The 13488-nt window shown below is 36.8% G+C and overlaps 7 protein-coding genes across 7 annotated transcripts; 3 read left to right on the forward strand and 4 right to left on the reverse strand.

The window, feature by feature from the left end:
* Positions 1-671: 671 nt before the first annotated feature.
* POC4 (Poc4p) lies at positions 672-1118 on the reverse strand (the record flags this gene model as incomplete). The annotated part of the gene is made up of 1 exon (XM_056222315.1): positions 672-1118. One exon carries the CDS (start codon positions 1116-1118, stop codon positions 672-674), a length of 447 nt encoding a protein of 148 aa, XP_056082019.1.
* Positions 1119-1908: 790 nt separating this feature from the next.
* KES1 (oxysterol-binding protein KES1) lies at positions 1909-3213 on the forward strand (the record flags this gene model as incomplete). Its single annotated transcript, XM_056222316.1, has 1 exon — positions 1909-3213. The coding sequence occupies one exon, from the start codon at positions 1909-1911 to the stop codon at positions 3211-3213; it is 1305 nt and encodes a 434-aa protein (XP_056082020.1).
* Positions 3214-4089: 876 nt separating this feature from the next.
* On the forward strand, positions 4090-5445 carry NOP53 (Nop53p; the record flags this gene model as incomplete). The annotated part of the gene is made up of 1 exon (XM_056222317.1): positions 4090-5445. One exon carries the CDS (start codon positions 4090-4092, stop codon positions 5443-5445), a length of 1356 nt encoding a protein of 451 aa, XP_056082021.1.
* Positions 5446-5716: 271 nt separating this feature from the next.
* Positions 5717-8329, reverse strand: PXA1 (ATP-binding cassette long-chain fatty acid transporter PXA1; the record flags this gene model as incomplete). Its single annotated transcript, XM_056222318.1, has 1 exon — positions 5717-8329. The coding sequence occupies one exon, from the start codon at positions 8327-8329 to the stop codon at positions 5717-5719; it is 2613 nt and encodes an 870-aa protein (XP_056082022.1).
* A 467-nt stretch (positions 8330-8796) lies between these two features.
* PPT2 (holo-[acyl-carrier-protein] synthase) lies at positions 8797-9318 on the forward strand (the record flags this gene model as incomplete). The annotated part of the gene is made up of 1 exon (XM_056222320.1): positions 8797-9318. One exon carries the CDS (start codon positions 8797-8799, stop codon positions 9316-9318), a length of 522 nt encoding a protein of 173 aa, XP_056082023.1.
* Positions 9319-9418: 100 nt separating this feature from the next.
* Positions 9419-10303, reverse strand: ATG5 (Atg5p; the record flags this gene model as incomplete). Its single annotated transcript, XM_056222321.1, has 1 exon — positions 9419-10303. The coding sequence occupies one exon, from the start codon at positions 10301-10303 to the stop codon at positions 9419-9421; it is 885 nt and encodes a 294-aa protein (XP_056082024.1).
* A 356-nt stretch (positions 10304-10659) lies between these two features.
* Positions 10660-13413, reverse strand: SMKI06G2620 (non-specific serine/threonine protein kinase; the record flags this gene model as incomplete). Its single annotated transcript, XM_056222322.1, has 1 exon — positions 10660-13413. The coding sequence occupies one exon, from the start codon at positions 13411-13413 to the stop codon at positions 10660-10662; it is 2754 nt and encodes a 917-aa protein (XP_056082025.1).
* Positions 13414-13488: the final 75 nt, after the last annotated feature.

The raw sequence follows: 13488 nt of genomic DNA on the forward strand, positions 1-13488 counted from the left end.
TTTCAACTTTAATTTATGAATATTAGTTACACTACTCTTTCTATTAATATTTTCTTCTTGTTGTTTTTACTAAAAAAATTGTCGACGTACTTCAGTATGTTTTATACCATATACTTTCACTAAATATATTACAAAACGTGACTGATATTTCAGCATTGTGATTGTTATATTCAGTATCCATTTTTCCCTAGCTTCAGGTTTTGACTAACGCATTCAACAGTAGGATCATTTCTATAGGAATCGTCACTCTTTGACTCTTCAAAAGAGCCACTGAATCCAACTTGGTTGATGAGCCCCATAACCTTTGTACCCCAGAGTGAGAAACTGAAATTGAATCTAAATTAGCTTGGTCCGCAATCCTTAGCGGTTCGGCCATCTATAATTTTGAATAAAAATTTTGCTTTGCCGTTGCAATTGTGATTACTCCCTTTTGGAAGTTCTCACGATAATAATGGCGCGATGATCTTGACCCATCCTATGTACTTCCTTTTTGGAAGGGATAGGGTTTCATGGGTGGGTACAAATGGCAGTCTGACAAGTTATTTTATTATATTTATATTCCAAAATATTTTTGAATCAAAGGCTTGATTCAGTATTCTGGAGCCAAAATCGTATATATAGCTTTAAGTTAAATTGTAGACTACAAGGTATACATGTTCAGCGTGCTTTTTCTACCGACTAAGCTCGGCTTTTAAAAAATCAAGACACTTCTTTAGAATATACACATGGTTGGTTACCAGTATAGATGTGTCCTCTTTGGGCAAAGATGACCATGTTACATAACATGGTCTGCTAAACTTTTCGGATATTATTGTGGCTAAGCGTCTTGTCACATCACGAATTCTGTCATCGCTAGTGTCTAATAACGGTACTCCCACAACATTGCTTCCATCTGATTTTAAGCTCATATGTCTTTCCTTAACCAAAGGAATGGCATAATAGTAGCAGGCTAAACCCGAGCCAGAATTCATCGGACCCTCTTGCTTGAATCCCACTACCAAGCTGATAGGTATTTTCTTAGATTGAATATCTGCAGGTAGAGTAGCAACAATATCCAGCGCCGGGTGTAGGAACCCAGATTCTGATTCAATGGTTTGAGTAACTGTCCTTACCAACATCGCAATCACTTCCGCTAACCCGTTAAGGAAACATCCTCTTCATTTTCCGGGTTTAAACATTTTTCATTATATGGATACACCGAAACTCAAATTCTAACACACCTCATGTCATCAGTAAATTTTCAATCCGGACAACAAAAACTTCGGTCCAAATAATATCCGGAGCACCTAAACGAAGTAAAATAAGCTCTTCCCAGATTGTACCTCATTTTGTCACTGCATGTAGAATAATCGCACCAACCATTGTGTCAATCAATTCACGGGACCAGTAACTCATTCCGTTCGCGTCCTACTAGCTGCTGCATTTTTGGGCCCTCTCACGTAAGTCATTATCTTCCGGAATTGTGCGGTGCACGGATGTGGACTTCTCCTTTTGCCATTGCGTTCGTTGATTGTTCTTGTTTTCCAACCTTTGCGCATTTCCTGGATTACTCGACAAGTTCCACGTTTCTTGTGCTGTATTTTATTTTCATTAGTTTTGTTCTTGTAGTGAGCAAGGGTTACTATACCAAGCAAAAGGATATTACCTTGATAACTTCTTAAGAAAGCTTTTCTTTGAATCTGACTCTATTACATCAGCTTTTTCTTACCCAATTTCTAGCTTTCGTACTGAAGAAAAAAAAAACAAACAAAAAAAAACCACACATTGGATAGAAATCGGAAGGTCGTTTGTTCAAGTTTTCAATCAAATCGCCAATCTGGACATAATAGTGAGAGTATATTAAGCTTTCCTACCTCAATAAAATTAAAGAAAAAAGATAAGACTAGGTCACAAGATTTTCTGTAAGTCATGTCTCAATACGCAAGCTCATCATCATGGACTTCTTTCTTGAAGTCAATCGCCTCATTCAACGGCGATCTTTCTTCATTATCGGCTCCTCCATTTATTTTATCTCCGATCTCATTGACAGAGTTTTCTCAGTACTGGGCTGAACACCCAGAGTTATTCTTGGAGCCCTCTTTCATCAACGATGATAACTACAAAGAACACTGCTCAATTGACCCCGAAGTTGAATCTCCCGAATTATCGCGGATGTTGGCCGTTACTAAATGGTTCATCTCTACTTTAAAATCTCAATACTGTTCTCGTAATGAGTCATTGGGTTCTGAGAAAAAACCTTTGAACCCATTCTTAGGTGAGTTGTTCGTTGGTAAATGGGAAAACAAAGAACATCCAGAATTTGGAGAAACTGTTTTACTAAGTGAGCAGGTTTCCCACCATCCACCTGTTACTGCTTTTTCTATCTTCAATGACAAGAATAAAGTTAAACTGCAAGGCTACAACCAAATTAAGGCCAGTTTTACTAAATCGTTAATGTTGACTGTTAAGCAATTTGGTCACACTATGTTGGATGTTAAGGATGAGAGTTATTTGGTTACCCCACCTCCATTACATATTGAAGGCATTCTTGTCGCTTCGCCCTTTGTTGAATTGGAAGGGAAGTCATACATACAATCTTCCACAGGATTATTATGTGTCATTGAATTTTCAGGTAGAGGTTACTTTTCTGGCAAAAAAAATTCATTCAAGGCCAGAATTTACAAGGACTCCAAAGATAGTAAAGACAAAGAGAAAGCATTATACACAATATCTGGCCAATGGTCCGGTTCTTCCAAGATAACCAAGGCTAATAAAAAAGAAGAGTCACGATTATTTTATGATGCTGCCAGAATCCCTGCTGAGCACTTAAACGTCAAACCTTTGGAAGACCAACACCCTCTGGAAAGTAGAAAGGCTTGGCATGACGTGGCCGGTGCCATCAAATTAGGCGATTTCAATCTGATTGCCAAGACAAAAACTGAATTGGAAGAAACGCAAAGGGAATTGAGAAAAGAGGAAGAAGCTAAAGGGATTAGCTGGCAAAGAAGATGGTTCAAAGATTTTGACTACTCTGTTACGCCCGAAGAAGGCGCCCTTGTACCTGAAAAAGATGACACTTTCTTACAGCTCTCCTCTACTCTAAATTTATCAACGAAGAATGTTCCAAGTGGTACTTTGGTAGGTGATAAGGAAGACAGAAAGGAGGATCTTTCATCTATTCATTGGAGGTTTCAAAGAGAATTATGGGATGATGAAAAGGAAATTATCTTGTAAAAAAAATGAAAAAGGAAACAACTTGTTACCGTTGCACTAATATATATTATCTATCTTTTCTCCTTTTTTTTCTTCCTTTTTTTCTTTCATGTGATAGAAAAGAAACGAAATTATCAGAGGAACTAGGAATTGATTTATTTTTCTCATCCTAATCCTTATATCACTTTCTTTTTTCACTATAATGCCTACAAATTATTCTTTCGAATCACAAGAATATGCTATAATGTTATTGAAGACGAAGTTGTAAACACCTTTCGATATATCCACTTCTTCCTTCAATTATGATAGACAAATCGCTTACTTTTTTCCATGATGTCATATCCTTTTCTAATCATCGTACTAAGGTTAAATTAAAGTCTGAACTTTTTCAAGTTTTCATATGCAAGTTTTGTTTTTTTTACAACTTCTTATTATATTTTTCGCCTTCTCAGTTGATATCCTCACTTTTATCTCTTTTATAATTCTCTAATTTCTTTATGTCAATTTTGTAGAACCAAATATCGATGGAGTATATGCACTCTTACAACTTCTCTTCTGCCATTTTGATAATTGAGGCGAGTCTTTAGATCACTCAATTTATCAACCAGCTTCCCACACTTCATATTGATAAAGATACAAACTACGGGAGTTGACTACTAACATACCAGCAGCGTTACCGAGAGAATCTAACACGTATAAATCAATGCGTTCTAGATTACTGTCGTATTTGACGAAATTCTGGAGTTCATCAAAAATTTTCTCTATGCCCGAGGTTTTCCTAACCAGAAATAAAAAGAAATAAGAAAGCGATGAGGTCCTTACATTCTAAACTCTTACCATTAATTTGTGTTCATAATATCCCATAAGGTATAAACTGTAACGAATCATTCAAACAAAATGGCTCCAACTAATGTAACCAAGAAACCTTCTCAGTATAAACAGTCTTCAAGAAAGGGTAAGAAAGCATGGAGAAAAAATATTGATATTTCTGAAGTAGAACAATACATGGAAAAAAAGATTGATCATGAAATTACGCATGGTACTAGTGATATGGCCTCTTTGCAAAATGACGCTCTTTTCCAAGTTGATGTTGAGGGTGACAAAATATTGAAAAAGAAATTGATCAAAAGAAATCAGATTAAAAAGATATTGAAAAGTAAAGAGATTTTAAACGCTGTCAAAACGAATTCGAAAATTGCAGCGCTAAACCATCACAAAAATAGTAGCAATAAAAACTCCAATAAGATTCAAGGTGTTTCTAAACACGAGTTGAAGAAGTTAATGGCTTTGGCTGGCAGAGTACATGGCGAATCGAAAATTAAGAATAGAGTTGCCAAGGACGGTCTAATTAAAACTACGGCTGGTGACTTATGGGGCGCTGAATCCAGTTCTAGAAAACAGAAAGTCAAATTGCCTTCTGGTATTGAACTCGATGTGGAAAAAAAGGGTCAGATACCTGACGAACTATTGAAAAAATCCACCACAAGTTGGTCTGTTGCTTCAGTTCGTCCAAGAACTTTGGATATAGAACCAATTGCAGTTAAAGAATTCACAGAAATTCCACATGGCGGCAAATCCTACAATCCCAACGATAAGGCTTGGTCTGACTTGATAGATAAGGAGTATAAAAATGAGAAGACAAGGGAAGATGAAAGAATCGCTTTAGAAAAATATAAAGAAAGAATCAGACATTTGATGGAGACTTTAGATGACAACGAAGAGGAGGAATCTTCATCTGACGAAGAACAAGAAGGGGAGGGGAAAGAAGTTGATCAAGGTAGTGAATCTGATGATGAGATAAGATTATCAATAAATAAGCCTGTCAAAAATAAAAAGAAGACCAAATATCAAAGAAACAAGGCAAAAAGACACGAGGAAAAACTCAAGGTGCAACAAGAGTTGAAAGAATTAAAGGTGCGTGTTAAAGATCTAACAGAAGCTATTAATTCGAAAGAGTTGGAAAAAATTCCAACCAAAGAGTCAGATAATGTCATCACTGTCAAGAAAAGCAAGAAAAATAAGAAGCATAAGTTAGGGACAAAGTATTCTGTGATCGATGAAAGGTTGGAAATTAAATTTTCTAATGAGTTGTCAGATTCGCTAAGAAAATTGAGACCTGAAGGAAACCTGTTATATGATACTGTGAGAAAATTACAAAGTTCTGGTAAGATCGAGTCAAGAGTGCCGGTTAAGAGAGGTAGAAGGTACAAACAAAAAATTACTGAAAAGTGGACACATAAGGACTTTAAATAGTTTCCCCGTTTCCCGCACATGTTTTTACTCAAAATGTTATTCTTTATACATGGTTCATGAATAAGTTATATGTATATACGTATATACCAATTGGCAAGGTCAAACACTGTAAAATAGGCAAAGTATGGTTTGATTTTCTTCTTGATTAATAAATGATATCCGTCCGGCAAGGTCCAAGCTGTGTGTCAAACATCCCAGAATAAAATCTAATATAAAAAGTACAGGAATTACGTACGTTATATGTAAAATCTTTCTGTCTTACACCTTGGTTTTAAATGATTTCGAGCTTTTTTCGCAGTTTCTCTCTCTCGTCCTCCCAGTCTTTTACTTTCTCTAACTTCTTCTCTAACTCTTCTATTTCGTTGTCAATTGATGTGATTGCTTCATCTGTACCGACTGCCTGTAATTGCCATTTACCATCCCGATTCTCACCGATCTCTAACAGCATTTCATGATATTTTATCAATGTTGGTCTTTGTGATATGGATATGAAATTGAATCTGTATCGCTTCAGAAGATTGAACAAATAATCTTCCATGTCGACACTTATTGCGTTCGTAGCTTCATCCAATACTACGTATAATGGTTTATGAAACATGATTCTAGCAAAATTTACTCTTTGCTTTTCACCACCACTTAGTAAATCCTTCCAATCGGCAACAGCGTCTAAATAGGTTAAACCAACGGCTCTTTTCAAGAGATAATCTAGTTTAACTTCCACTAATATCTGAACTAGCTCCTTGTCCTTGAAGCCTCTGTCAAAGAATTCATCAGAAGACATGGGATATATAATTTGGTCTCTTAAAGTTCCGCCTCTACTAAAGTATGGTTTCTGAGGAATAAAAAAGATGTTATTTTCCGGAGGAATTGACAGTAATCCATTTTTGTTGTATACTGGCCAGATTTCCGCTATAATTCGCTGAATAGAACTTTTACCACACCCATTGGGCCCCAATATTAACAGGCTTGAGCCAGAGCCCTGCAAAAATGGTAACTTTATGTCATTTGCCTCAGATAAATCTTGTATTGAATTAGACTTTGAAGTTATGGGATCAATATGTAGAGGAATCTGAAAAGTAAGCTTGGTGATTAGTTTTATGCCTTCACTTGCTCTCACCGATGGAATAATTACGTCTATATTTTCCAATCTGATACCGTTGAAATTACTTTGGATAGTGCCACGGATAGCATCTTGTGGGTTATCCGTATTGAGTAACAAATTTGAATTTTTGGAACCATTTTCCTTACTTACCGATAATATTGAAGGAACAGCTCCATAATTAAAATTTAGAGAGTGAACCCGGTGCAAAACGGAGAGCAGAGTAAAAATTCTATTTGTATATCCAGTCAATTGTGAAATATCCTTTATTGAGTGCATTAACCTAGAGCCTGCGTCTGCGAGCGACAACATCAACCTTTTATTGACTATGAATTCCTTCATATTTTTTTCCTCCGAATTGATACCAGTTGCTAATGTAGACATAACGATGGGGATGGAGGCAAAAACGTAACCTAAACCCGACCATGTATATTTTAACACATAATCTTCGAGCATGTTATAGCCAAATTTGCATTTATCAACTAATAACATTTTATCCATTAGAACGTCATACAGTTCTTTAACTTTCGTCCTTTCTACGGCAGTTCCTTGATAGAATGCGATCTCTTCACTGTTGTTAATCATATTCAAATGATAATTGTAGTAATCACCATCAGAAGCAGATCTTTCGTTTGCCAATTTGCCCAATGGTGGCGTATATCTTCTCAATATAAAGCCTGTAATAAAATAATTAACAAATATACCTGCCACTCCAACAGTGCCCAAATTATCACGTAAATAAATTGAAAAAAATATTAGATCAATAACTGGCTTTGCAATATTTGCAAAAACGGAGCATGTTGCATCGCAAAACTTTGAAACGTCATTAGTAATTGAATTATCGATATTCTTAATAACTGAATTGGATGCCTTTGCATCAAAAATTAATTTGTAAAATGTCAGCCTTTTATCCAGATACATATCATGAATGTAACGTGTTAAGTTCACCCTAAAGTTTAGACTCAACTTTCTTTGAAGTACTTTAATAGCACTATTGGTATAAGAGGCAGGAACGGCAATTAAAAACCAACACCCCAAGTCCCATAGAAAGCTTTTTCCTCTGCCAGCAATTATATTTTTGACTATATGTCCATCCAACTTGGCCACAAGCAAAGAGAGCCAGGTCCTCATTACTAGAAAGAATATTTGTGCCGTTAAAAGAAGTGAGTTTTTATCAAATACTGTTGGAATCAAGATCCTGGACAGAACGTTCATTTGATTTAAGAACTTCGAGTAAAATAACTGCGAATTCCTGGTTCTCTCTAATTCTACATTTTTAAAAAGGAACTTGTCATGCTCATATATATCGTCATCCTTTGGAGGAATAAAGATTCTTTTCCTTTTCTTCTTATCTATAGCGTTCATAAATTTGCTGTTGTCGGAGCTCTTACGATCGAGTAGTTCCACTTCAGGAATATACATTATTCTTGCACCGCTATCTAATTGCATCTGTGATCTTGTTCTCCTTATCAGGGTTCTTCTATTCTTTCTCTTCCACGGGTACTTGTAGAATTTATAACATTTTGAAATGAATCTGAAAGCACCATAGGTTACACCTGATAAAAGTGTCGCACCAGACACAAACAGTGTTACTAATAAAACCTGGGCTCTTCTTCTTTGCTTAGGGTGAGCAGCGTTAGATCCGGATATTTGTAGGAGATGCCGTATCACCAACTTAATGTACACTCTAGGTGTCACATCATTGACGTGTAGCCCAATACAGTGGGTATGTAGATTCAGGAGCAAGTTCTTAAATTTTGCTGTTGCTGCCAAAGTTGTTGACATTTCTGCGATGTTTATATATGTGTGTATATGTTTGTGTGTTCAAACGCTATTTGGTAGATAGAATCTAGAATCTTGATAGTTTCATTACCTGAAGGATCATTCTTTTATATCTTGACTACGAGAGGGCAGAAAATAACCGCCGAAATTTAAAAATTGGGGTAAAAAAAGGGTAACCGGACCCTAAGCAGTTATACCCGATCGACGAATAGGCGCATTATTGCGTCATGAGTAACCTCTTAAACGGGAATATTTCCAAAAGAAGAAATTTCATCGAAGAAAAAAATCACAACATCTGAGCCTATATACCTATGTACGTGCCATATCTTAAAAAGTTGATCGAGAACAACAGTAAAAGAATAGGTAGTTTCTTTTGAAGTGTGTAATATAAACTGGAAGTTAACCCTACAGGATTATTGTTTTCTGATGAATCTTTTTTTGTTAAGTACAAGGTTTGCGTGTGTCTAAAAATGAACTTTGAATTGGCAAATATTGGGCGTAAGATAGTAGGTGTAGGTGTAGACATCGTATATTTGCCAAGGTTTGCTCACCTGTTAGAGAAGCATTCTCCATTTGACCCGCGTACCCGTTTGACCTTCGATAAAATTACTCAAAAATTCATGCATGAGAAGGAACGATGTTATCTTAGTAATCTTCTCATCGAAGAAAACCGCTCAAATCCACGATTGCATGAGTATATGGCGGGTATTTGGGCTTTGAAAGAATGTTCATTCAAGGCATTGTCCTGCTGTACTTCAAAGGATGACCTACCTCCTGCTCAGGTACTATATGCGAAAATGCTGTACAAAACACAAAACGATGAGGGCGTGCCAAAACTTCAGTTTGATAAGATGTTTGAAGAAAAGTATCCAAAATATCAGCGGTTTTCGAAAAGTTATGAAAAATTCTTCTCCGCTCATGAATTTCTCGTGTCCATATCCCATGACAAAGATTATTTAATAGCATTAGCAAATTTGGTAGAAAGAGAGTAGAAAATCTTACAATAGTAGTATAACTGTAATTCTGTTCTTGATAACCAAATTGGCTTCTATGGTATGTTAAAGTTATTTTTAAACGCATATATAGCAGCTCTTAGAGCTCAGGGAGAGCTTTGTCATTGTTTTTTATAGAAACAAGGGTTATGTACAAAAATCCATCAAAACTCCGCAATTTAAAATACAAATCACACAACACTATTTCCCAAGGAATCTCAATTCCTTGGCAAATTACTATGCAATTATTGGCGCTCATTCCTTCGTCAGTGTTAAAAACATCTTCTTCGATATCCTTTAACGTAGGATTGACTCCAGTCATGCGGATAGTAGGTTGAGAGATCCTAGAAATTCCTGAAGCCTTGAAGATCTGAACGATGATCGGTATATGTCGTGGCCTTGATGTGCTTATCTTACTCGAAATCTCAATAAAATCATGGAAGTTTCTCGTAATGATACTGCTCCAAAATTTTCGAGATTCGTTCACTGACAAAGACATGATACCCTTCGATGAGCCATTTAAAATAAAACAGACTTGTTTCCACTGGTGGAACCAGTACTTCTCGACTTGCGTTTTGCTAATTGTGATAGGAATTATGGTTGGTGGCGGCGAATCTCCCATGACCAAGCGAATTCTTAAAATGGTGATCTCATCTTTTAGCTGATCCTCAAAAGTGGTGGCAAAAGTACTGCTTCTTCCAAGTAAGCCATCAAACAAGACACCAACTGGATAATTCCATGAAATAGGTATCTTGTTATGTTCAAACCAGAAATACTTCTCGTTATCATTTAATGGGTCAAAGGAAAGGAAGTTTTTAATCTTTTTCCAAATGAAGGGCATGTAATTGATTAAATAAGTTTCTCTTGGCACTCTTATTCGTAGAACCGCTATTTCTCTCGGACTTCCTTTCATCAAAAATGAAGGATCGATAGACACCAGCACATTAAGCTCTCCATTCCAAACTAGTCGTTTAACCTCATCCATGCTTACATCATAAGTCTTCTACCTTCGCTTTTTTGTGCAGCAAAGAAAAACATTCGCATTTTTGAACATGTAAATTCAGTATTTTTTGTAAAAAAGGTAGTAATTTACTTCAAAAAGTGTTACTTTTTCTCATCGCCCTACGAACAATACCGTGTATAGTTCCGCCTCGCGATAAACCTGCCACAATTGGATAACTAAATAAACTTTCAAAGGTATTGCTTTAGCTGAACTTCATCATATGTTTATATACGTTATTTTTTAGTAAGCTCTGATTATAAAAGAAAAAGCGTTCTTTTCTTAGACTTTTTACAGATCCTCAATATGTATACATATATACGTATATATATTAAACTCCCTCATGGTACTCTCTTGGCTTCTTTATCACCAATAATATCTGGCACATATGCCGCAGAATCTCCACCGTCTTCCTCTAACATTGAAGATATGCGTGGCCTAACACCTTCTGAATCCAGATAGCTACTAGACCAATTACTACCTTCGCTCAACGAACGTTTGGTTGCAACAGCTTTCACACATGGCAAACGGTTTTGCTTGTCAATAACATCATCTGAAAACTGGGGTTTAATTGAAAATTCTCCATCGGTATGGATCGCATATTCGTCATCCCCTTCTTCATCCTGTTCGTTCAACCCGATTTCTATAAATCCTTTAGTTTGTAGTACCGGTGCTGGTAAACCTTTGCCCTCACTATAGAGAGCATTGTGGTCCTCTTCTTCTGAAGAACTTACTTCCTGAATAATAGAGTCAGTATTTGAAGAGGATATCTTGAACAACCCTCTCTTGGACGAGCGTCTAGCATTTTTGCCATGCCGGGTTGTGGGATACGACCTCTTGCCTGTCCAAGGCCTTTGAGTCCCAAATCTGGGCAAAACGGACTCCTTCAGCTTGTTGTTTTTGTTCGCTCTATTATCAATAGTTATAGCTGGAGCAGCTGTTGTGATATCGTAAAAGGAATCTGTTCTTGAGCTTCTCTCAGAAGTGCTCGATGCTGTCGATATAATGCTTAAATCCCTCCTGACAAACTTCCTACCGTATCCATTCGTCATTTTCTCGGATGAGGCTGAATATTGTGACGTTGTCTCTGAGCCTTTTCGTATATAGCTCGGTTTGACTGTCTCAGAAATCTTAAATGACGAGTTGTTACCATCAGTGGAGTATTCGGAAATGTAAGTGTCATTAGAAATCTGCGATATCTCTGATAATGGTCGGGTCCGTATCGGTGGGGGAGAAACTTTTCCATCGAAAGAAATGGACCTAGAATTCTCCACAGATTCACTGTCATAATTACCAGTTGAAGTTTGAGATATTTCACTTGATACGGATGATTTAAAACGTTTAAGCCGGGGTTCTTCTATTCTGATGTGTTCGTTTAATAACACATCTGGGGCTATTTTTAGGCTCTCCACTGTGTTCCCATAAGCCTTGTTACTATCTAATGTAGTATTATTAGTGTCCCGTAATGCTATTGTACTAACTACATTTTTTCTCAATGATTCTTTAGAATTTGTCTTTAAAGAAGCTGTACCAGTACCAGTTCTTGATTTCGGGGGAGAACTACCATTTTTTCTTAGAAAAGATTCTGAGGGGGGGGCTCTTCTATTATTTGGCACTAGGACATTGCTAACTCCGGTGTGGATACTGCTATTACTGTTGCTATTAGAGTTCTTTTTTGACTTGAAAAAACTGGAAACTTTTTGTAAAAAATTACTGGACTTTGGAGGAGAACTTGCAATAGAGTGACTATAAACTCTCTGTGAAGATATTGTGGAAAAATTTCGATGAAGAATCTTTGATGAATCTTTGGATTTCTTTCTGCTAATTGGAGTCATCGACGTTACAATATCTGAGCCTTTATTCAACATTTTACTCAATGAAGTAGCCCTGGAAAGTTCGAGCGAAGGCTTCAGGACATCGTCGGTAAGGTTATTAATGTCGTTATGCGTGGCACTTTCAATGACTTTTTTCACTGATAAAACTGACCTGCTTCTCTTCGGATATTTACAGTTTTCTTGCTTTTTGCCCTGTGCTAACAGTAATAACCACAGACCAGAAAGTGAGTCGCATTTTTTTTTTAAAATAGATTGTTTTATGGCCTGTGTATCAACACCTGAACGTTTAAGACGCTTCAGCAATCGTCTTTCTAATTTACTTTTGAACTGAGTTCCGCCACTACGTTGTCTGCACAGAATTTTTTCTGTTTGGTCTAAGACCACTGAACCATAAGGCTGTAAGAAAGGGTGGCGCAAAACCTGTGGTAACGATGGACGTTCCCCCGGATTTTTAGCCAAAAGTCGTGAGATTAAATCTTTAGCATCATCGGGAATAAACTTGGAATCATACTTTGGTTCTTCATTGACGATCTTCCATTTAGTTTTAACTTCATCATCATCATCAAAAGGCAAATATCCTGTAATAAGTGTGTATAATATTACTCCCAATGACCATATATCAATCTTAAAGCCATCATATGTCTTTCTCTCGATCAATTCGGGCGCCATATAAACAGTGGTACCGCAAACTGTTTCTAGTGTTGTCTTTGTCATGCACTCCCTTGTGAAGCCAAAGTCCGTTAGTTTAGCATTGCCATTTCTGTCTAATAGAATGTTCTCCAATTTCAGGTCCCTATGAACACAATGCATAGAATGCGCATAATAAACAGCACCTGAAATCTGTGCAAACAACTCTCCGCATTCCAGTAACGATAATCTACGCAATGAAAGTAAATGATCATATAATTCCTTTCCTGGGCAGTATTCTAGTGCCATCCACACTTTTGATTCTGTCACTATCACCTCGTAAAGTTTTGTAATATAAGGAAAATCGAACTGTCTGTGGTAAAATACTTCTCTGACGATGTTAGGGTCATTTTTATCGCTTGTCTTTAAGCACACTTTACGATGCGTTGGCCTATGGAGCGCTAAATACACTTTCCCAAAACTCCCTTCTCCTATTTGTTTTAAAATCTTGTAGTTTCCTACTTCAGTCAACTCATCTGAAGTAAACTGGCCGTACAGTCGATTATACGATGATCCGATAATGCTCTTTATATTATTCTGCTCCACCCTCGAAGATCCAATAAGATTAACCATGACGAGCAGTATAATTACCAATGGATGGGTCTCTAGTATCCGCCAACAATGTACAAGGTAAAGTTTCCTTTTCAA

Source organism: Saccharomyces mikatae (assembly GCF_947241705.1).
Source record: "Saccharomyces mikatae IFO 1815 strain IFO1815 genome assembly, chromosome: 6".
In the NCBI taxonomy this organism is placed as follows: domain Eukaryota; kingdom Fungi; phylum Ascomycota; class Saccharomycetes; order Saccharomycetales; family Saccharomycetaceae; genus Saccharomyces; species Saccharomyces mikatae.